Source organism: Vipera ursinii, assembly GCF_947247035.1.
Source record: "Vipera ursinii genome assembly, chromosome: 17".
NCBI lineage: Eukaryota > Metazoa > Chordata > Lepidosauria > Squamata > Viperidae > Vipera > Vipera ursinii.
The window spans coordinates 7,856,109-7,881,241 of NC_139530.1; the positions used below are offsets into that span (position 1 = coordinate 7,856,109).

The 25,133-nt window shown below is 43.2% G+C and overlaps 1 protein-coding gene across 1 annotated transcript; it reads right to left on the reverse strand.

The window, feature by feature from the left end:
• Positions 1 to 8,394: 8,394 nt before the first annotated feature.
• Positions 8,395 to 22,776, reverse strand: LOC310648173 (vomeronasal type-2 receptor 26-like; the record flags this gene model as incomplete). The annotated part of the gene is made up of 6 exons (XM_083375910.1): positions 8,395 to 9,305; positions 9,668 to 9,794; positions 15,945 to 16,136; positions 20,030 to 20,257; positions 21,057 to 21,193; positions 22,608 to 22,776. 6 exons carry the CDS (start codon positions 22,774 to 22,776, stop codon positions 8,395 to 8,397), a joined length of 1,764 nt encoding a protein of 587 aa, XP_083232036.1.
• Positions 22,777 to 25,133: the final 2,357 nt, after the last annotated feature.

A 25,133-nucleotide genomic window follows, 5' to 3' on the forward strand; every position in this document is an offset into this window, starting at 1 on the left:
GACCAATAACAGGTATAAAATCAAGAGCCGGTTCCACAATCGACACAGCTACCCAAAGAGACGACTTCATCAAGAGAGAAAATACCAGTTCTGCATTTATTGTATTGGCTAACGGGGTTTTCTCGATAGCCGACCTCAACTTTTCAAATTCTTTTCCTGTCTGAAGTGCCAGAAAACGGAGGGACCGGTCGTCTAAGCCAAACACCCGGCAGAAACGTCTCAGGGCATCCACCAAACTCCCAACGTCACAAGCCGCAGAGAGTCCTGGGACAGGCACCGCTCCACAAGCACAAGACGCCTCCTGCTCGCTTCCTCCCCGCAGGAAGGAGGTCTGGGTGAGGAGCCCAATGAGCAGGGGAGGGGGACCTGCGGCCGACCGCTTCAGCTGCCTCCGGCAAGGGCAGGATGAGGCCCAGAGCGTTGGTGGCCTAGACACGGGAGGAAAGGAGAGTCACGGGGGGCTCACCAGGTTGCCACACAGCCACTTCCAGCCAAGCTCTTCTGACTTTGGATGCCTTACCCGACCAGGTGGGAGACGGCTTCGAAGAGACGGTCCGGGCTCAGCAGCCTTTTCCAGCACCCCTTCTTCCCCAGAGCCTGGTCTTCCTCCAGACGGCCGGTGCACAGGATGAGGGTCTTCAAGGTTTCCACGGCCGAGCTAAATCAGGCACAGGAAGGAGAATCAGGGCCAGCTGTCTGTTCAGGATATGGTCAAGTTTTAGTTTGCCGCTTGTGCGGCAACCCCAAAAGATAACACGAAACAAACAACAAAAATCAGGCCCTCCCCCATTTTTTCTTCCCCCCCCTCCAGTAATAAAGTTGGTTATTGGGGCTCAAGGTGGTTTGGTTACTTCCACGTTTCCTTGGTCTGCATCACAAAGAAGCATTCTTAACTCCAGGAGAAATAAAGAACGACAACAGAAGCCACAAACACTGGCCCCAAAGAGGTAGCGGCAGCCACAAAACAAAGGTGTTGGAAAGGCTGCAGGCTCTTCCGAAGAGTGTGTCGCTACACAACAGGGACTGCCTCGCTGGTGAGAGGCAGGCAATGAGAAAATCAGTTTGCAAAACAGCCTGTAGGTTAGAGATCCTGGTTTGCACAGGCTAAGAGGAACCTGGGGTAAAAGTAGGCTCTGAGTGTGCACACCGGCCCCAATAACGCCCAACTGACCAGCATTGAGTCTTACGCTTAGCCAGGATTGCAGCAGACGGTATGATGGTGAGGTGGGCTGACATCTCCTCTGATCAAAAAGCTTCGCAGTGAAACCATGATTGGACCAAGCCACGATGGTTGGCAGGGTCGGTGCTTATGGGCCAGTCTGGGGATGGTTGGGCCGGGGTCAGACTAGGTGACCTCCGGGGACCCCTCCAGCCCCAGCATCCTCTGAGACTCCCCCGAAAGAATCGGGATGGCTGCCGGCCTGCCTCCCCCCTCCGCCCCCCCAACCTCCCCCCTCTGGGAACCTTCCTGACTCCCGGCTGGAGGGGGGAGAAAATCTCCCTGCGGCTTTTCCCCCTCTGAAATGGAGGAAGATTCCCCTCAGGAAAGAGGCCGCAAAATGGAGGACGCTGCGGGGCCTTTGCCGGCTTTAGCTGCCCTCCTCGCTGCCTGGCGGGCCAGCTGGGACTGAAAGGCCGGACTGCAGACCCTCCTTGCAGGCAGTGAGAAGAACAGCTAAAGCATGCAAAGTGGAGCCTAGGGAATTCTGGGAGTTGAAGTCCAGCTGCCCAGGGTGGGCAACTAAGATGACCTCCGAGGTCTCTTCCGACTCCCTTTTCCCGCTGCTCTAACCACTGAGTTCTCGTCTCGCAATAACAATCTGGGACTCGTTGTCTAACCTTGTGAGGTGGGCTAGGGCGGAGAGAGAGAGACCTGGCTTTCCTGAGGAAGATGGACATTGTAAGCAATGGGGGGTCCATCTTAATTCGAATGGTCACCCCCTTCTCCATCATCAGAAACAGCAAAGCCAGGCCAGAGATGGCCAGAGTGACCGATGGGGATTCTGGCTCCTTTGGAGGGTTTCGAGAGACGATCTGCCTCGAACTGGAGTCAGAATCAAATGGGAGTCAGAGTAGTTTGAAAAGAGATCAGTATTGATGGATTATGTGGGTAGTTCTCATGCGTGGACTTCATCTCCTAGAATTCCCTAGTAAGCCAGCTGGATTCTGGGGGATGAAGGCCACAGATGCCTTGAAGGGGCCAAATTTGTGATTTTTACACAGTTACAATTTAATGACTGTGTGAGGCTATTATCACTTGATAGTCTTAACCCTAATTTGTTCCTTCTTTGGAGATTAAGGCTATAATGAAAAGGAAACAGAGAATAGAAGCCGGGAGCTGAAAGGGACCTTGAAGGTCCTCTGACCGAGTGACTGACGGATTGATGGATTGATTAATATCACCAAGTTGGTGTTGACTCTCAGCAGCCACATAGATAGTTTCTCCCCATGGAGATCTGTCCCCAATGAGGTCCTTCGGGTCTCCCAACCTGCCCCCATCCCCACTAGAGCTGCTTCCTGGGGATCCTTCTCTTCTTCCCTTTCCTTCACTTTCCCCAACATGGCAGACTTCTCCAGGGAATTCGGTCTGCATTGATTGACAGCGTTGAAGTCAGTGTGGACTCTGAGTGACCACAGAGGTTGATGGATGACCTGTCCCCCGTCTGGATTTTCAGGTCTCCCAAATTTGATTACACGGTAATCAAATCCACTAACCTCACCCCAAATTGTCCTCTCCTTCTCTTTCCTTCCGCCTTTCCCAGCATTAGGAAGATCTCCAGGGAGCTGATTTTCTCTTGATGTGCCCTCAGATATGCTATTTTGAAGCTGGCATTGTGGGCTGAGAACTGATCCGGATAGATTATATCTAAAGGGCCCTTTGGCAGGGGACACCCCACCCCCCGCAGATTGTCCGTTGGTTCTTAACTCCCGCTGCGTCTCACGCTAGCAGAAGATGACGGACTCCAAAACTGTAGGGAAAAGCCGGAGTGGAGAAGGCAGGTTAGCAAAACTAGCCCTGAGCTGAAAGAGGATGTGATTGAGGTGTCTCGCTATTTCTCAAACAGGTCGGCAACAGGGAGGAAATGGCCATACTGTCAATATCCTTGGGTGATCTCTCAGAGACCACCGATGGTCCCAACCTCCAGGCTGAGGAGCTGAGAGACGCCTTCGACTTCCAGACCCAGGAATTGCAGAGAGACGATCAATGGATGAAAGAGCAGCACGGCTGTCTCTCTCCAGCAGACACTGGATCAACTTAAGACCACAACCAACGGAAGACCTGCAGAAAACCTGAGGAAGATCCTGCCATCAGTTAGAGGAGAATAAATCTTTGGTGAACTACACTGAAGAACTCCACAAAGAGCTGTGCGAGGTCACTAGCCAAGTGTCCACCTCAAACGAGAGAAGGCTGACTCTGAGAAGGACCTCGAAGTGGCGAGGAACCTTCGGCCAGAAGTCGAGAAGCACCTCCAGAGTCTGCAGCCTGAACTGGCTGAGATGGGCCTCAGTTTCCCTGTGGAGAAGAGCCACTCCAGCCCACTGAAGGAGAAAGTCACCCCTCTTCAGGATATGAGGGAACATCCAAAGGCTGCAGCAGCCACATTTTATTTATTTATTTATTTTATTAAACTGATATACCGCCTTTCTCCCGTAGGACTCAGGGCAGTTCACAAGGTTTTTTAAAATAGTACAACAAATTACATAGATTAAAAACACTTAAAATGATTAAACTAACCCAGCTCCCAGATCCGGCTCTGGCCAAACTCACCTGGCCAAGTCCCCCCATCTTCTCCCGGGTGCAGCAGACGGGAAACAGGACCACGTGAGCGAACTCTCCTTTATTGGAAGGAAGAGAATCTGGCAAGGCTGGACGTAGAAATCTCCCGCCGACTCTTTGGAAAGCCTGGAAAGTTAGGGAAGATCCTTTCCGAGGTTCTTTCTCTGCCAGTGAGGCACCTGTGGGCTCCCCCACCTGATCTGACCCTTCCCCAGGCAGCCTCTTCTCCCTCTCCCCCCCCACCAGGTCATTTAGCTATTTTTATTTATTTGTTACTATCCTGCCTTTATCATTTCTATCAATAATACAAGTAGGAGAACGTATGAAACACACCTTCCTCTCCTATGTTCCCTCACAACAACAACCCTGTGAGGTAGGTTGGGCTGAGACATAGTGACTGACCCAAATTCACCCAGCTGGCTTTGATGCCTAAGGCGGGACTTGAACTCACGATCTCCCACACTTTATTTGCACATATAATTACAATTCCTTAATAGTTTGTGGGAATGCTGGTGGTATACCTTGATTCTGCAAAGTATTAACAAACTACTTTCTAATAATTAAATTGATTAAGATAATTAAAACTCAGGAGGTATGAATAACAATTGGTCCTTGGTCATCTATTCTTCTATATTGTCATTAATATAAGGCAAGTAGTTGAAGAAATACGATTTTGTGATGCAACATTTATACCAACTCTTAGACAAAGTTATTTTGTTGTTTTAAAAATACCCAGCTTTTAGAAGAGTATTTATGAGTTTCTAATAGAGTGCATAAGTAAAATTCAGTAGAAAAATATATATTTTTTATTTGTAGGACTTACAACAAGGTATCCTATCTCATAGAAGAACAAACAGCTGGCAGCTACAATGTGAATCTTTCATTAAGATTCTTTTGTACTTTTTCCAATATTCTTTTTTTTAAATCAATTTTTTATTTTATTCAAAACCTTAAAATACAAACTCCCCCCCCAAAAAAAAACCCGAATAAAACCCCAAAGCTAAACAAAGCTACATTTTAAAAGTCCATAAAGAGAAAAGAGACAGTTCTGGTGAGGAAGCCAGGAGTCTCTCAGCAGGGGAAAAATCTCTCCTGAGTCTGGACGCCATTTTGGGGTTCCTGTAATGTATTTTTCTCCATATTGTTTACGGGAGAAATGCTCTTTGTAGCCCTCATCTTCCTCGGAGCACACAAGACCCACAACCACGACAAGCTCCTGCCTCCCTGGGGGATTGTGGTTCCTCACACTGTCAGCCGGAGGGGGGGACGGGATGTCGGCTGTGCCGAGGAAAGGGGCCTTTGGCAACTGACCCATGGGGACCTTGTCAACGTCAATGGGGCCCAAATGGGGCTGCAGTTGTTCTGGGGTGACACCCCAGGTGCCGGTTAGTCCTGGGGCAAAACAAGCACAAATTTAATATTTTAGTAATAATGAAATAATAAATGAGCAAGAAGCAAAAAATGAAAAAATAAAACTTAGCAACCAGATTAATAATAAAAATTATTATTTTTTCCTCCCAGTTTTCTTTCTTTATCGCTTCCATCCCCACCCAAAGTGGGAAATGCAAAGCAACAAAGGACACCGGGTCACCTCAAGAGAACCCAAATCCTCTCCCTTCATCTGGGACCTTCTTTTATTTTTCTTCCTACTTTTGAACAAGTCCTTGGTCCACTCACCTCTTGCAGCCTCCAGGCTGTCCACTGAGTGCAGCCCCCTGTGGATTTCTGCCCCCGCCCTGCAATCCATCTAAGAATTAAATAACAACAACCATAATAATCATAGAATATCTCTAAAATGGATAAATGAAGAAAATCTGACAGCCAAATCAGTTCAAACACTTACCAGCCATCACATCGTTGAGCAAGGAAGGACCTCCGACCTCTTCCTTCTTTCATCCATGATCGTAATGTCGGGATGGATGGATTCTGGAATAAATGGTTCAGACCTGGATGGGGGCCACCTCCACCTCTTCTGGCTGCTTTGCGACACCTGGGAACACCTTTTGGGGGGCATTGAAGAAGAAAAAAAGAATAAAAGATAACGGACTGGTAGGTTATTTTCTTAACCACAATAATAAGGCTCTCTCTTAATGGGGGCTCCGTCACTGGAAAAAATACACACGACAAGAAAAGTCCTGCTCCCCTACGGAGCCGACTTTCTCTCTGTGTGTCTCTGTATCTATCTACACAACTACCTATGTAACTGACTTTGTAACTAACTGTCTAACCCACAGCTCTGCAACCCGTGGCTCCAGAGCCGCATGCGGCTCTTTCAGCCATTTCCTGCGGCTCCCAGTCCTCTGCCATGTGCAGTCCCCCCCAAAAAAAGTGGGATTAAAAAAGTTCAACCAATCAATTCAAATATGCAGGGCAGGTGCATATCTCGCCTTGGCTCCACTATTCAGTCAAACCCTGTTCTGCGCATGCGCGCATGTATGCGCATGCACACATATTTTTTGCGGCTCCCAGTTTTTCCTTTTGTGAGGGAACTGGTTCAAAGTGGCTCTTTCACTGTTTCAGGTTGCTGACCCCTGGTCTAACCAAAATATTTTCTGCAATTAGTTGGAGATTTTTCTGCAAAAGCTCCTTCAATTGGAGTGGGTCTTTTCCCAGCAACAGCCTTGAAATTTCTGTTTTGTTCCTGTCAATTATGCAGAACAGAGAGAAATTAGATTCCACAGATTTTTTTCTTGGAAAAAAAGTAACTTCATGTATTTGTGTGTGTGCGTGTAAAAATCCAATTTTGCTATTTCTCCCATAACAATCAGCCGGTTCTTCTTGCAGGAAACAGTCTTCAACCATTTATTGGGTATATTAGGAATGCTCAGTGAAACTGACAGATCAGGAAACTTTCATGGACTTGAGGTTGGGAAGGGGAGATGGAGATGGAAAGGGAAGAAGCTACTTCAGGAATGGAGGCATCCATGGAGGCATCTAAAGGAACACTTCTGCCTCTTTCTCAATTCAAGGATGCACACAGGGACTGGGCATAGGGCAAATGGCATCCTCCTGAGGCTCCTGAGTACACATTGACTTTCCACCAATTGTTCTGCTTCCATGGGACTCTTCTGGAAATCTTCAGATTTGATGAATGGCACCTATTGACTAATGGGGAAGGAAAAGATAAGGAATGCCATTTGCTTAAGGCCCCTAGGAGGCTTCTCATGGCCAGGAGACTTAGCCAGCAATACCAAAAGCTTTTGAATGGATGGAATCAAGTCTCTGAGGGAAGGGCGCTGCAAAGACAGGGATGATTTTAGTGACTTCTCTTCATCTGGAGCAGCTTCCAATTTTACACATGTCTCCTTTTCCCAGATTTCTCCACCATGGCCAGGGGAGAAATGGCCAGGGGAGAAAGGGAAGTTCCTTTTCAGAAAATTAGACCATTCCCGAGAAGCCCAAGAGGAAGTAGCCTGTCTAAAAAGAGACCTTGAATGTGGTATTCAGAAGCTTCAATTGGACCATGGCAATTTTGGACCCTTTCAGCTGGGGTCACCAAATCAAAGCAAAGCTTTTCCTTATGAAGCAGAGAGAAAAGAGGGTAGCTTTTGATCTCTTCATATCTCCCAGCAGTTGACTGAGTTTATCCTATTCTTGTGTGAAAAATGAAACTGAGGGCTGTTCACTAAGATGAGCACTGCTATATGTTTTTTTTTCTTTTCACACCACAGCAAAGTCCTACCAGTTGTGAACCCACCAGTGGAATCCATGCTGCTGGATATCCATGCTGCTGGACATCTCTGTCCTACCTCAGATAGTCCTCTCAAGAAAGCAGAACTCTTGAAACAGGCATTGTTTCAAAAGGAACTTTTATTGAGAGTCAGTGATAGCAGAAGAACAAAGCAAGATCTAATGTTTTCCAGCACAAAATGTTACATTAAAGCATCCCTCTCAAAATCCCACCCAAACATCCAATTTGGTTTTATCCACTGCTCAGATGTGAAGTTGTTATGGGAACCAAGGTGCTAAATGTAGATCCCAGGCACCATTCTCAGGGTTTCACTTCTATCTGGTCTCCTCCCATTGGAGTGGAGATAAGACAGATGGCCCAGAGCACATTCCTCTCCCGTTCACACCCTGAGACATCAAAGGGATGAGGAACAAAGCAGAGAAAACACTGACTGACCTCCCCCGTCCCAACAGCATAGCCAAACAGCCTCTCCCTTCCTGGTAAAATGACAGAACCCGAAAGTAAAAAGGTCTGACACTCGGTCTTCCTTTGGATGGCTTCCACGGAGATAGAAGATGATAGTGGAGATTATAAAAGCTTGGTTCCTGCAGTTTCCATTTTACCTCTTTCCTACTCACTCTCTCTCACACAAACACATATAACTGCTCTCAGTAGGAATAATTGCTCCAATGATTTCTTAAAAAGTGTATGATCATTGGCAGTTACTGAGCAGCAAATTCCTCTGAACGACTTTCACAGTTCTCTTTACCTAGATTTATTGAGATGAAAGGAAAGGGAGTTATAAGAATTACAACCATTCAACCACTTCCTATTCTAAAACATGTAGATATGATTTTCTTTGAGTCCTACATATGTGTAAATAATATGTTCTTTCAAATAAAAGGAATTTTTTCCAATTCTTTAAATATCGTAATGGTGTTAAGTCTCATGGATTTACATTTATTCTGGTTGTAAGATGCCCTTTTGTATTCAGGTCTGGCCTCAGAATGATAATGTAGCACTTGGGGATGAAGATGCAGACTAGTAGACCAGCACTGGAGGCCAAGATGGAGAAGACCTGCACAGCCACCATAAATTTCCCTTTGGTGCTCAGGTAGGTGGGCACAAAGGTCACCCAGACACTGCAGAAGACCAGCATGCTGAAGGTGATTAGCTTGGCTTCATTGAAGGCTCCAGGCAGATTCCTGGCCAGGAAAGCCACCGTGAAGCAAATGGCAGCCAGGAAGCCCATGTAGCTTAGGGTGATGTAGAACATGACAACAGCACCTTCGTTGCATTGCAAGATGATCTCTCCAGGCTGGGAGTGTAGGTCAGAGTCAGGGAATGGGGGAGAAACTCCCAGCCAGATGGAGCTGATGATAATTTGGAGAGCAGAACCAGAAAGGATGATACAGTTGACCAAGCTCTTCCCTAACCACCTCTTCACTCGATTTCCTGGTTTTGTGGCCAGGAAAGCCAACACCACCATGATGGTTTTGGCCAAGAGAGAAGAAACGGCAACTGAGAAGATGATGCTGAAAACCGTCTGTCGGAGAAGGCAGGTGGCTTTCCTTGGTTGACCAATGAAGAGAAAAGGAGACAAGAAGCAAAGCAGGAGGGAGACCAGGAGGATGTAGGAGGAGTCCCGGTTGTTGGCTTTGACAAGGGGAGTTTCTCGGTATTTAATGAAGGTGATTAAAACAAGGCCTGTGGTTAGGAGCAAGAGTATGGCAAAATGGACCAGTATGATGCCCAAATGTTCTTCATAAGAGAGGAATATTATAACTTTGGGGATACATTGGACTCTGTCCTCATTTGGATATTTATCATCCAGACACTTGGTGCACTTTTCTGTATCTGAAAAACTCAAAAGCCAATATTCATTTAATATTATATCCTTTTATCTTTCAAAAAAGATATTTTTGGTAAAACAACTGATAGCAGGGTCACTTTCCTAGATGTGTTTCTTAACAATTTCACCAAAAGAAGTAATTTTCCCTGACATTGGTAAAACTTGGCAAATCTGCCTTACCTTATCTGTTTCTCATCTCTCCTTCAAGAGTTTTTGGTTAGTCTTCCCTTTAGATAAGAAATTTTGTATTTAGAAAATAAACAGGAGTACAGTTAAGCTTCAATACGTCTTTCAACATGTACTTTCATGAAAATGCTCTGGATAAATCCATTTCCACAAGGCCTTCTTTTCTTATGGTGTCACCCACCTTCCTGAGTGGAGATGGTCCCCTCTGGACAAGGAACACAGGCGTAGCAGCAAATTGGCTCTCCTTCTCTAACCCGTTTGACAAATCCAGGATGACAATTTTCCACACATTTGGACTGAGGCAGAGACTAAACAGAAACAAATAGGAATAGCCAAGTAGCTTAGGTAAATATGAAGTCTCTGACTAGTTCCAAATGGTTATAGGAGATATAACTACTGGTAGATTCTTTATTTATTAACTGCTTCTGGCATGTCACATTTCAAGAAAGGACTTTTCTATTAAGTCTGGAGGGATAGAATTTAAAAATAGTTTAATTATTAAGTATAACCAGTTAACTCCTCATCATAACCCTATTCAGTCCTCCATTCTTCATATACTCATGATTGTAAAATATGATGATGTATTCCTATTAAATTTTCTCTTTGAAAGTAGTACAATGTCCTAGTTAAGATAAGAAGAATAAATTCCTTTCAAATTGGAGCTGTCCAATTGAAATCAGTTTTTTTTTACTGATTTGTATATTTATTTGTTCAATTCATATGTTGCCATGCTGGTGAATTAAGAATAAAATCGACTCTAGTTTTTAGAATTGTAGTGAGGTGAGATGGAGGCAAGGTTGTGAGAACGTGTCCCTCAAAAAGGGTAAATTAGGCATCTTTTGCTGCAGCATGTAGGACACAAGAATGAGCCCTGTGTCAGGAAGGGATATTTCTAAAGCCCATCTAGTTATCCAAAACAAGGTCATTTCTGTAGAAGAACTTGAACTAGGTTACATCAAGTGGCATGGGGAAAAAAACCTAAATTTATTAATAGTTAAATATGGAGACTCCTTTTTCCCAAGGAGGCTGAAAGTAGCTAATTGTGTTCCAAGGGTTTTCAGAAGAAGAGTCCTCTTAAAAAGACAGAGGCTTTTATATTTGTAAGTTGTGTTTCTTTCATACTGCTCCTTATTACATTGGATATCAGGAAGGGCTTTCCTTTGGATCAAAATGTTTCACTACTTTTTCTGGGTCAGGGCAGTATACAAAATGAGACATCATACAAACAATACACTATTGTAAGCTGCTCAAAGTCATTCTGGACAGGGAGATGGGTGGCATATATATTTGGAGAAGCTGAATTCTAATTCTAAAGCTTATTTTCCACTGGGACCTCTATGACCTCCAGCCAGCCTTGAATAAACTTCATTGGATTCAATCCATACCTGAACTCAATCCATACCTGAACTCAGGTCAACAGAATTGCCTCCTTTGAAATTTCAGGCCAAGAAAGAAGCGATTCTGAAGCAATCAGCACTACATTCCCCAACACTTGATGGCTTCTCTCACCAGGTTATGGAGATAATAAATAACAGAGGAGACACAAAATGACCAAACAACTGTCCTGCTGGATCCCAGGTTGTCTGAATCAGAACATTGTTCCATATTATAGCATCTGAAGGACACTTTCTTAATACTACTGAAGCCTCCCAAGCAGCCTAAAAAATTCCCCCATCACATTGACTAGGTTTACTCAACTTGAAATGGTTCCTGAGGCTCTGGAAAACAGAAAAGGCACCAATATTTCACCTACCTTGTTGAGCAACTTTAGCTGTAAAAGAGCATCTTGATTGACAGTAAATCTTTGTCTTTCAAAACTCCCCAGTTGTTCTATGATGAAATCCATCTTGGGGAGAAACACCCAGCTTGTGATTCCCAGATCTGCTGCTACATCTCCATTTTGGTCCAAGTACAGTATCTCCTGAGAAAAATTGCAAAACTCCTCTTTCGACAGAAAGGTATGAAACTAAAATGGAAAGATCCAGAAATTTTGAAAACAGAAAACTTGGTTCTTTATCCCACATGGTCTTTTCACATTTGAAAAGTTGTTTAATTTGTAAGCATTCTTAGTTGGGACGTGACTTGCCACTATTTTCAAAAAAATTTAAAAAAATATTCAGGAAAAAATGTCAATCATACAATATACAGTAATTGACAAAAATTGTCAATTATATGGAATTTTCTATAGTAGTCAAAAACAATAAAAACTCACAAACCTATAAAGATTATTCATAAGCAAAGTGAATACTAGTAAGCATGGATTTTTCCAAGTTTCTCTTAGGTAAACAGACAGGCTCAGAAGAGCTAATTTTACTTTATTGTAAGAAATATTACAGAATACTGGAAGTCTGAAAGTATAAATCTCCCACCAACTCTCCTTTCACCCTGAAAAGTTAGGCAGGATCCTTTCTGAGTTACTTTGTCTTCTCTCCCTCTTGTCTGATCATTTCTAGTGAGCATCTCTTCCCCCTTTCCCAAGGTCATTCCCACATGTCATTAGACTTTGTTAATAGATTGTGGGAATGCTTTGATATAAATTGATTTCATATTAACAAATTTGTTCATGAACTCATCACTAGAAACCTAGTTAAATGAGAATTGGATGGTGTGGTAATTAAATGGCAAAAGACTGTCTTAAAAATTGAACTCAAATTTTAATTTTCCTCATAGAACTGGAGAGATACAAACATCTTCATAAAGTCATCACGAGAAACCTAGTTAAGTGGTGTGATAATTAAGTGGGAAAAACTATTTTAATAATTGAACTCGAATATTTTTTTATATTACTCATAGAACTGGTCAGATATGAATTACAATTACTCCTTGATCATTTAGTCTTCAATATATTTATTAATAAAGGCAGATAGAATTGATAAATGATTTTTATGATGCATGATTTATACTAATTCTAAAATAAAACTATTCATATCACTTTTAAAAGACTTCCAGTTTCTTAAAAAATATTTGATTTTGGAATAGAGACAGCACCATAATTAAAATCCAGTTGAAAAATATCTATTATTTATCAATTTGAATTTGACAAACTATGGTATCTGGTGTTAGAACAGACAGATGGGACCTAGTATATAGATCAATCATTAAGGTTTCATTTGTACTATTTTGATATTATTATGTATGTATAATAGTCACTGATTTTAATAAATTGGTGGTATCAACTAATTTATTAGATAACAAAATCATATAATCATATAATTATTGTTAATTTCATTAATGATGCACTGGAAGAAGACAGGAATATTTATGAAAATGACTTGTTGGAAATTTACAGTGAATTATAATGTAATTATGAGAATTTTATAGTGAAATTGTATAAAATCATGTACTGTTGGTATTTAAAATTGTCAAAGATATTTAAAGATATTTCAAATGTCCATTGGAAAATCAATTTTAAAGAAGGTCCTTTTTACGATACATGGCTGACTTGTGACAAGGCAAAAATATATGGGGACCAGATTTATATTTCAATCGAGATGTTTCTTTAAAAAAACCTATCTAATGGGATCTAGAATTCTTTCCTTTTTGAGTATTGGATAAGGAATTGGAAAAAATGGAATTTTCTTATCATATATGCTGAGCGTAATGAAAATTTTATGTACTCCAAAATGGAAAGAGTCATCAATTCCCACATGCAACAATGGATGGAGAAACTGACGGATATGGCAAAGCTAATAACATTGATTAAGGAAAGAAATGTAAATAGCTTTGTTTCCACTTGGAAACCATTTCTGGACTCTGATAAAAAAGATAAAAATGATATTCTGACTTTGGGTTTTGTTGATTAAGTAGATAGCTGTTTATAGAAATGACTATTGCTTATTATTTCTATAAGAGACGCAGTGGCTCAGTGGGTTAGGACACTGAGCTTGTCGATCAGAAGGTCGGCAGTTTGGCGGGTTGAATCCCGAGTGCCGCGTAACAGAGTGAGCGCCTGTTACTCGTCCCAGCTTCTGCCAACCTAGCAGTTCGAAAGCACATAAAAATGCAAGTAGAAAAATAGGGACCACTACGGTGGGAAGGTAACAGCGTTCCATGTGCCTTTGGCGTCTAGTCATGCTGGCCACATGACCACGGAGACATCCTTGGCCAAGCGCTGGCTCTTCGGCTTTGAAACGGAGATGAGCACCGGCCCCTAGAGTTGGAAATGACTAGCACGCATGTGTGGGAGAACCTTTACCTTTACTATTATTTATCTATTATTTATCTATCTATTATCTATTATACAATATTATATTATATCTATTATATATCTATTATTTCTATGGATTACTGCCTTGTCGTGGCGAAGGGGCTTGCGTAATTCAATGAAGCTATGAGCTATGCTGTGCAGGGCCACCCAAGACGGACAGGTCATAGCAGAGAGTTCTGACAAAACGTGATCCACTGGAGAAGGAAATGGCAACCCACTCCAGTATCTTTGCCATGAAAACCCTATGGACAGTACCAAAAGGCAAAATGATATGATGCTGGAAGATGAGCCCCTCAGGTCGGAAGGCGTCCAATATTACCAGTCATTAAGTTAATTACTAGGAACTAGAGATCAAATTGCCAACATACGCTGGATCATGGAGAAAGCTAGGGAGTTCCAGAAAAACATCTACTTCTGCTTCATTGATTATGCTAAAGCCTCTGATTGTGTGGATCATAACAAACTGTGGCAAGTTCTTAAAGAGATGGGCGTACCAGACCATCTTATTTGTCTCTTGAGAAACCTATATGCGGGCCAAGAAGCAACAGTGAGAACTGGACACGGAACCACTGATTGGTTCAAAATTGGGAAAGGAGTCCGGCAAGGCTGTATACTGTCACCTTGCCTATTTGACTTATATGCAGAGCACATCATGAGAAAGGCAGGGCTAGATGAATCAAAAATTGGAATTAAGATTGCCGGAAGAAACATCAACAACCTAAGATATGCAGATGATACCACTCTAATGGCAGAAAGTGAAGAAGAACTAAAGAGTCTCTTGTTGCGGGTGAAGAAGGAGAGTGCAAAAGTTGGGTTGAAATTTAACATTAAGAAAACCAAGATCATGGCATCCGGCCCTCTCAATTCCTGGCAAATAGATGGGGAAGAAATGGAGGTAGTGACAGATTTTATTTTCCTGGGCTCCAAGATCACTGCAGATGGAGACTGTAGCCAAGAAATTAAAAGACGCTTGCTCCTTGGGAGGAAAGCCATGACAAATCTAGACAGCACACTAAAAAGCAGAGACATCACCCTGTCAACAAAAGTGCGTATAGTCAAGGCTATGGTCTTCCCAGTTGCAATGTATGGCAGTGAAAGTTGGACCATAAGAAAGGCTGAGCGCCAAAGAATTGAGGCCTTTGAGCTATGGTGCTGGAGAAGACTCCTGCGAGTCCCTTGGACTGCAAGGCGATCAAATCAGTCAGTCCTAGAGGAGATCAACACTGACTGCTCTTTAGAAGGCCAGATCCTGAAGCTGAAACTCAAATACTTTGGCCACCTAATGCTGGGAAAGGTTGAGGGCAATAGAAGAAGGGGACGACAGAGAATGAGGTGGCTGGATGGAGTCACTGAAGCAGTAGGCGTGAGCTTAAATGGACTCCAGAAGATGGTAGAGGACAGGAAGGCCTGGAGGAACGTTGTCCATAGGGTCGCGATGGGTCGGACATGACTTCGCAGCTAACAACAACAACAACATTATTTCTATATACAGTATCTGTTGTGATGTCCACTCTTTGGAACATTATCCCATGAGTGATTCAGTTGTCCAGAACTCTTGCCGTTTCTACCACAAAGAGGTTCAGATGGTTCCCCTCCACCTCCTTTGGATGCTTTTTTAAAAAGTAACTGACAGATTCTTGCCAGGACCCCATACCTGCCACGGCTGCAGCCTTGAACTCTCTTCAACCTCCTTGCTTCTCCTCCGCAATCTGGAGGAATATGCAGCTTTCAAGGTGTGGGCCAGAGTCTTAACAAAACTGTAATAATGTTCAGAACTTGGGATCCAGTTCCTGTACCATTTGTTTTGGGTCTCCAGTGGTGCTTCCTGGGTGCATCTTTTTCGGCCTTTGACAGAAAGGACATGTTTTGAAAGAGAACAACGGAAATAATGATCTTGAAACTGGGGTTCCACATAGAACTGGGGTTCAAAGACATCATCTTTTTGCCTTTCTTTCTTTTCCTGATAAGAAAATCTCCAAATGCTATGGACGTATTTGTAAAGTCTGTGCCTTGTAATTGTCAAATAACCCAGGACTGACATGATGCACACTTTCCCTTCAATGGGTCCTGGCAGACGCATAAGTGTTAAATGAAAAGGAAGAATTCTGTCAAAAATGGAAACATGTTCTAGGAAGTGGACAAAGACATTGACTTGTCTCCATTTAGGGAGGGCATCCTTGAGGCATGTTATGTGATCAGTTGTTGAGAATAGTTGTGATATAACAACACAAATTCCATTTTTGACAAGCACAGGAGTAAAAATCCTCATGAAATTCTCTCCCTTCTCTGTGTCTGACGCAAAGAGGCCAATCAGGGTCCATCTGAAATGGAGGAGGAGCTGGACAATTGCCGGGTACTGGATCCCTTGTTTGGGGAGCATCGGGTGGAAAAAAGGGAAATTGCTTTTATCACTCAGAGCCTCTGAAGCAGTTTCAATCCTGATCTAAAAAGGGCAATGAAGAATGCTGTGTTATACTGGGGGTCAGATCAAACCCATAATATTACCGTTTAGTAAATCCAATTTGGTTCTCATGAATATATTAGAATGTTTTATTGTTAATTAGCCTTTAAGCCATAACAAAATGCATAATGTAGAATACAAAACATTAATAAGTTCATGTATCAAAATAGAATGCAAGAAAAAAAGAAAGATTGAAGAATGTAAATCATTTCTGTATCACCCCTACAATTTATCACAAACAGACCCACATATCTAGATGTCAACTGAACTGTTTTAGTCTAATAAGAGACAGTATTATATGTCATTTCTGAATTCTGACTGCACAGGAAATGTCAGGACCTACCCCAATTCACATCTTAGGAAATAAGGACTCTTGGGAGCCGAGTTGTCCAAAAGGAAAAAAATTTACTAAGGATAAGATTGGTTGTGGAGATATGAGACAGGATCTGGTCTTGAGTCACATTTCAAATCCATATAAGCATTCCCGGTTCAACCCACTCCTCTCAAAATTCCATTTGGTTAGGATCCCATCAATTTGGTTGTCAGGTCCTTCCGTGGGAAGAAAGAAACTTCGTGCATTCCTTTGTTGATTGCCTTCTTCCTACAGCCCCAACAGACAGATCACTCCCCCCCCCACTTTGTTCCCCCAGATCAAAGGTTCTTTGAAAGCAGCTACAGATAGACTGTGTAGAGAGTTTCCTCCTTTAAATTTCTGGGAGTCTACCTCTGTGAAGATCTGACCTGGAAAGTCAACACAACCCAGGTGGCCAGAAAGGCCCAACAGAGGCTTCATTTTCTTAGGGTCTTGCGGAAGAACAGGGTAGAACAACGGCTAATGACCCTCTTTTACCGGTCTACTATAGAGAGCGTCCTCTCGTATGGTATTGTGGTTTGGTATGCCGGTCTGACAGCCGCGGACAGGAAAGTATTACAGAGGGTGGTGAGCACAGCACAAGACATTGTGGGCTGTCCCCTGACACCACTGGATGACCTCGCCAGGGCTCGTTGCCTTGGAAGAGTGAGGAAGATTCTCAGGGATGACTCACACCCTGGACGGTATCTCTTTACTCTCCTACCATCCGGCAGGAGATATAGGAATATAGCCAGCCGTACCAACAGGCTGAAAAATAGCTTTTATCCGTGGGCTGTTAGGCTTTTAAATGGGACATAATCTTATGCAGAATTGACTTGGGAGGCCGGTGTGTGGTGTAGTTGGTTCACATGGTGTGGTGGGATGGAGGGTTTGTTGTCACTGTGTGTTGAGGGGAGAGAGCAGGGCGGGGAGGGTCAGCTAATCTCAATGTACACATGTTGTACTTTGACAATAAAGGTTTATTTTTATTTATTAATAAACAATACCCCCACTCCTTCTACCAGTATGGCAGAATCCCGGTAGGCACAATATTTTAACCATACATTTATGAATGTGATATCAATGGATTCTGACAGGAAATATGTTATTTTTATACATAGATCTGAAGAGATCATTTGTCTAATGTGCAGTCCTGATCTCTCTCTTTCTAAATGTTGCTTACATGCCCTAAGATGTTTTGGCATTTCTACATTTCAATACTTGGCAAGTCGGAAGGTGTAATGTGATTTTGACTTTTTGGGGCTATACTTAATTTTATTTTATTTTAATTTTATATTGTATTGTTTTTAAATTCTGCCCTGTAAACCACCCTGAGCCCTTTGGGAATAGGGCGGTATATAAACCGAATAAATAAATAAATAAATAAATAAATAAATAAATAAATAAATAAATAAATAAATAAATAAATAAATAAATTTCAGTGTACCAAACTTATTGAGGATGGCTACATCTTTCTCTGCTTCAATGTTCCAGATTCTTTGTGTTGTGATCTTTTTTGCTCCTTCTCTTCTTGTACAAGATAACACAGCTCCTAATATAAATTGTCGTTTCTACAATCAAAAGGTCTTTAATTGAAATTTTATCAGTTCTAACACAGGAAATTTGAGGAATCTATTAGATTCCATAGCTTTAATTATACATTAATAAATACATATGGTGATTTTAGACAAAAGACAAATTGACAAAATCCCAGTTCACTTCTGAGGGTAGTAGCTGAAGTCCTTTTATTACACACACACACACACACACACACACACACACACACACAATGCTTTGATTGGGCTGGTTCTACTAGTGGCATATATTAAGCCCCAAACTTCAGCACCGTATAAGGGCTTGAGGGGTAAATTTGGCATCATATACTTTAATACATAGGGAGAAAGGTAGATTGTATGATTGTGGTTTTTTTATGTTTAAGCACTAAATGCACTTGTGTCTTTTCTCTAATTGAGTTCTTTTTATGATTTCAGAAGCAATATCCAGTTTCAGAAAAAACTACCCCGGGTACAGTAAGTAAAAGTGTTACTTGCTCTATTGGCTCGCCATCAAATAGGATCCTATAGCTATGATGTCATTTCATACACTCCCATCCCCCCAAAACGCCCCCCCCCATAACTTTTTACTTCGTTTTGTCAACATTCTGAAAACTATCATGGCAGTAGAGTCCAAGTTTTCTTGACAGCCTACACAATCCAGCTTATGAAAATGAGAATAGTGTCATTTTATGTGTACTTCACTTTCATGTGTACTACTTGTCCTTCATTAGTGCGGGCAAGGCCTTAATCTCTAGACTGAAGAGCAAGGTTCAAATATACCCATTTCCCTTCCCCCTTGGTAAGTACTGATCCCTCTTCTCATGGCTCCATTGAGCCGAAACCTCCCTCTTGAACCAGGGCTTGTGAAAAGGGCTTTGATCAGGGCCAGCAGTCTGAATAACAATCGATTTCCTCCCTTTACAGCATCAAATGCTGCAATAAGAGCTGCAGGATAAAGACAGCAAACCATAGTTTCTCCACCTGAAATATTTTTTGATTAGACATTGCAAGATAAATCTATTGTCAATATAAGATTATTAATCTATTTATTAAATTGGGTTTAACTTAAAGGTAAATTAAAAGTAATCTGTTCACTGACAAAGTTTCAACTTTGATTTGTTTCAAGTCAATATCCATATTGAACTCTAAATGTAATTTTTTTCCACCTTGTTTGACAACTTCTTAAAAATAATTCAATCTTTTACAAGCAACCAAATTTTGTTTTATTGGGCCAATTTCATTCCACCTAGAAAGATGACATTTCCACTCATTAAACTAAATGGGTATGCCAGTGGTAAAAGTCCCAAAAGATTAATAAAATGGCTTCTTGTAATTTAAAGCCACACAGTGCATAGTAACATTAGTAGTATTAACTTACCTTGAACAAAATCCTAGTCTTTTAGATACACTAAAAATTGAAGGGTTTTTTTTCCCCAGCTACAAAGGTAAACCTTATAGGGTAGGCAAGGCGGGTTGTGTGACGTGTATGAATTCTGGCACCTTTTTTTTAACAAAAAAAGCATTGATTAATACCACTTTATACATCTTTAGTAACACTACATCTGGAATACTGCATCCAGTTTTGGTCACCACATTACAAAAAAGATGTTGAGACTTTAGAAAAAGTGCAAAGAATAGTAACTGAGATGATTAAAGGCCTGGAGACTAAAACATATGAAAATATTATTTTCCAAAACACCAGAAGGCAAGACAAGAAAGAATGGATGGGAACTAATCAAGGAGAGAAGCAACCTGGAATTAAGGAGAAACTTCCTAACAGTGACAACAATTAACCAGTGGAACAGAAGTTGCCTCCAGAAGTTGTGGGTGCTCCACCATTGGAAGTTTTTAAGAAGAGGCTAAACAGCCACTTGTCTCAAATTGTATAGGAAATCCTGCTTGAGCAAGGGGTTGGGCTAGACGACCTCCAAGGCCCCTTCCAGCTCTATTTTGACTTACACACAAACCTGTGGGACTTTGTAGGTGCCTAGTAATGTTGACAACTGGATGGAAATGTCCCTCTGAGCTCCATCAAAAAGAGCCAAAATGTTCTCCTTCCTCCCACAGCCATAGTTGGGAACATTGAATTCTCCAGTGGAGAGCATGTCCAGCAAGGCATCTGAAGTGCGTAAAGTGCTCAAAGAGTTGTCGTGGATGTTGTAGCCAAGTGTGAGATTGTGCAAAAGATGGGAATTCTTGTTCACCAATTGAAAGGTGAAAATAAATTGTAAGATTTTTGAATAACCAGCAGAAACTCTCCTGTAAAAAAAATCATGCTGTTGTTATCATCATCATCATCATCATCATCATCATCATCATCAAGAAAATACTTTTTTAAAACTGCAATCCTCTTTGTTTTAACAAACCTACTGTGTGTTGGTAGAGTCTATTGATCCAAAACCAATGAGCAGGTATACAAATATTGAAATGGACTTGGCTGAGGAACAACAAGTGTTTCAATCACTACTTTAAACAAAGTTTAACATTCAAGGGATGAATTCAGGACTGAACTGGGAGAGGAACTTTGTTCAGTTTTTTCAGCCCCATCTTTGGATTTTTCCACTAAATCAGACAAAAGAAGGAAGCCCTGGAAATCAAAATCATTCAAGAAATCAGAGATCCTGCAATGTGGAAGTAAGTGAAATAAGAAGAAAAGAAGGAGAGCGTTAGAATTAGCAAATGGAGGGAATGCAACTCCATCACTCTGAATGACTTACGAAGGAGACTGAACAGGAGGAGCCATGTTGAAAGGCAAAAATATATGCGATATTATTCTTTCAGTAGTGAATATATCAATGAGATGGTCTCCTGGCCTGTAAAAGCTCCATGGTCTCTTTCCATCCTGGTGCTCCAAATTGATCAGGCATTTCATTCTAAGCTTCCCAGAGACCGGCTGGGACGTCAGCAGCAGCAGAAGCAGAAGCAGCAGGTCCATAATTTGCAGGGTGAATCAATCTCTTTTCTATTCATGAGGCATTTATCCTTTTCTGATACCAGATCCTTTGCATATGGCTTCAGTCTGATGTTTACAACAAAGGAAGTCACTGGAGAAGTGGTGGAAAAGATCTCAATGCTGGTATTGTGATGACTACACTGAGAGGCATCCCAGGGCTCCTTGTGAGGAGGGGTAGCTGGAGAAAGTCATGCGAGTGAAAAACCAGAGAAACACCCGTGGGGCTATTGTTCTGGTGTGACTGTGGTCCTTCTTGTCAAGACATGCCCAGAAAGTGATGCTGGAGGCAGATATCTCAATAACAAGGGAACTGACTCCTGTTGCCCTTCAACATGGTCTCTTAACTCCAGAGATTGCTGGAAAAACTGACCCAGAATTATGGAGTTTGGTGGCACTCTAGACTGATGTCATTTAAGTCTAGAGCTGCCTGTCTTCCAATGCCAAGGAAGCAAATAATCCTTGAACCCTTGAACCCTGCCTGATGTTAAGCGTTAGGCCTCTTTGGGATTTTCTCTTACAGTAGATCTCCATACATGAATCCTAAATTTGAGCAGGTTTTAACGGTGCTTGTGCCTGAAGTGAAATTTCATTTCCCATCTTTTCTAGTGGTATTAATTTTTGGATGAGGGCTGACTAAGAGGCAGGAAAGTGGCAGCCTGTGGACCCCTCCCCATGGCCCCTCCCCACTTCCCAGGGCAGGAGGAAGAGGCACTTGGCAGCCCTTTCCCAGGCTGACCTCCTCTCATCCCTGGACCCCACCAGCCCCACCTGGCCTGCAGGTGCCCAGGGCTCACCTTGAAGGGCCCCCAATAAATAAAGGTTATTCTTTTATAAATTGTATCAAATGTAACACTAAGATGTGAGGCTATCTGTTTCCTGCTCAGACAGAGAACTCACAAATGGTAATCAACAAAGTTCTTTTGAAATGTTAAAAAGGATAGGAACATCTCAAGGTTGCGAGAAAAACAAGATAATGTAGTGCCGGAAGTAAGGAAGTTGTTATAATAAGTCTTTTGGATGTAAAAGTTCAAAGAAGATCTTTTAGAAATGTAAATGACATCAAAGACTAAGGTTTTTTTAGGAGTAACATGTATCAAGAAGAGAAAGTATAAATGCTTGGTTTGAAACTTGTTCAGCGCGCTCTTTGAACCCAATCCAAATTGGGAAGGGTCTAAGAGGCCGCGTTTGTAAACGCTTTTTTATTTTCAATTTCTTTTCAATAAATTTTTGCCTTTGTTAACCAGACTTGTCTTTGAGTTGTGAGCATCAAATTTTGGGCTTTTAAATCTCACAGCCCCCTCCCCACTTCCCAGGGCAGGAGGAAAAGGCACCTGGCTGCCCCACGGGAGACTTGGCAGCCCTGGCTGACCTCCTTCCCCCTGGACCCCACCAGCCCCACCTGGCCTGCAGGTGGCCAGGGCTCACCTTGGAGGGCCCCCACTCCCACTTTCTGACAGCACCTGAGCTGCCCAGACCTCCCTCTCCCCAGCACCCCTCCCTCCCTGCCCTCACCAGGATGGGGGGACCCCCTGCAGACCCCCTGGCCCTGCAGGATGCCTGTGTGCCCCCCCACACACACACAGCACAACCACCTGCAAAACTCTCCAAATTCAGCCCCTTGGAGGCCGCTTGGCCGGCAAGGATGAAGCCAGGCGCAGTGAGGCCGGCAGCCTCGGCCAGCTGGGTGTGAAGGTTGTCCGAAAGGCCACAGGTGAAGCTGACCCAGAGATCCTGGCCAGGTTGCTCAGAAGTGGTTGCCATTGCCTCTTTCCCAGGGCTCTGAGAGAGTGGCTGGCCCAGTCTCCTGGCTGGCTTGGTGCCTGAGGCAGCACTGGAACTCAGGGTCCCCTGGTATTGAATAACCACTGCACCAAACTGACTCTGGGGATACCCACACCACCCGCTTAACCCAGTCACTTCCCCAATGGCTGCCTTCACATTTGCAACTTTTAACAAAGGTTGGTTTTCCAAGGTTGAATCTGTTGGTCGATGAATCCGTGAATTATGGGAACTTTGAAGTACATTAATTCATGGGAGAGATGCTGAACAATAGTATGTACAGCCAGTCCTCGACTTAACAACAGTTCATTTAGTGACTGTTCAAAGTTACAACTGCACTGAAAAATATGACTTACAATGTTTTTCACAGTTATGACCTTTGCAGCATCCCCATATGGTCACGTGATCAACCTTCAGATGCCTGGCAACTGACTCATGTTTATGATGGTTGCTGTGCCCCGGGGGTTAGGGTTTGTCACAGGATCCCTTTTTGCGACCTTCTGACAAGCAAAGTCGATGGGAAAGTCAGATTCACTGAACAACCGGGTTACTAACTTATCAGCTTCAGTAATTAACTTAATGACTGGTAATAAAGATTGTAAAATGGGGCAAAACTCACTTGAAAGATGTTTCATTTAACAACAGAAATTTGGGCTGAATTGTGGTCATAAGTCGAGGACTACCTGTATTGGGGAGACTTTTCTTCTCGCAAGGACCACCTTCACACAACCTACTTGACCAGGTCCTCGCAGAGGTCCACGTGGAGCCTGCTAAGAGCCTGTAACAAACCAGGGATGACAACAGCCTCCCCTCCTCCTCTCCTCTGGGACAGACTCAGAAATTGGGGTGGGCCCATTTCCGACCGAGGAGGGGCTTCCTCCTCCTCTCTGGGCATAACCCGGCTTCGGGGAGACTTGGCTGTGAGCATCCTGGAGGAGAGAGAGAGTCTAACTGGCATGGAAAAGCAACACATGTGCTAAGCACATTGATTTGTGCTTCTTAGATTGTAAGCCGCCCTGAGTCTTCGGAGAAGGGTGGGATATCAATGGGAATAAAAAAAACAACACAGCTTGAACTTGGAGCCTCCCAGGATCAGGTCTCCAGGCCCTGAGAGCAGAATCTGAGGGACGTTCAGTGGGAGAACTTTCCAGTTGTGGAACTGGGATATGGGCTGCCCTCTGTTCCTCACTGCCAGGATGGACCTGCCTGTCCCTTCAGTTCTCCCCTCTCCCTCAGCCCCTCCCCCCAGTTCTCCCTTCCAGGCTGTAGGAGCACAGCAGCCCCCCCCGAGAAAGAAATATTTTGAGGAATATTAAAAGGCAGAATATTATATACACATACATTCTGTGCCCTTATCTATATGTCATAAATCACATTATCCAATTAGTTTTACATATGTGCTCACTGTGTGACAACAGTGGCGTAGCGTGGGTTGTCAGCACCCGGGGCAAGGCAAGTAATTTGCGCCCCCTAACCCGTGGATTTTAGCACTCGAGTCTCTTCCACTAGATTAGTTAAAGAAACCCTTACCCCCTAAGCACATGTATTGTTTGTTATGAAAATACCTATGTAATTAAAGTAAAATGCATCTAATGCGCCCCCCCCAGAGGTTGCGCCCGGTGCGGCCGGCCCCCCCTGCACCCCCCACGCTACGCCACTGTGTGACAAACCACAATCCCTGAGTGGGGCAGGACCTTGACGTGGTTGTGGGGGTTGTCTGCTCCAAGGAAGATGAGGGCTATGTCAGAGGTTCAACCTGGATGAGTCTCCTTGGAGGAGTCGGACAAAGAGTGTCTCTGTTGTGATTCAGCATCAGCCTGTGGTTCTGGGAGCTGGGTCAGAAGATTCTGAAGAGGAGGAGGAGGAGGGGTTTGGAGAGCCTTTGATGTCAGAGGGAGGTTCTGATGCACAGCAGGACTCTCAGGACCTCCCATCTTGTTCCTCCTCAGACTCAGCCATGTGAGCATGAGGGATTGGAAGAAGACAATCCACAGCTGGCTCTGTTCAGGGACACTAGGAGCTGGAAGCAATCTAGCAGAGCAGAACAAAGGAAGGCAATGAAGCAACTCGGGAGAAGGCAATGAGAAGCCACGCCTTGGGACTGCTGATAAAAGGAGAATGTGTGTGAGGTGCTGGTTGCTGAAGGAAACCGTTTCAAGATCTTCTGCTAGAGTCCTGGTCTGTTATTCTTGTTTAACTCTTGTTTAACCTTTTGGTTTTAGTCTTCTTTGAACTTTTCATTTAACTTTTGTTTGAACTCTTTGTAAATAAATTTGGTTGGGTTTTTTCCAGCCTGTTGATTATAAAAAGGGGTTGTCTCTGACATTCAAACAGGGCCA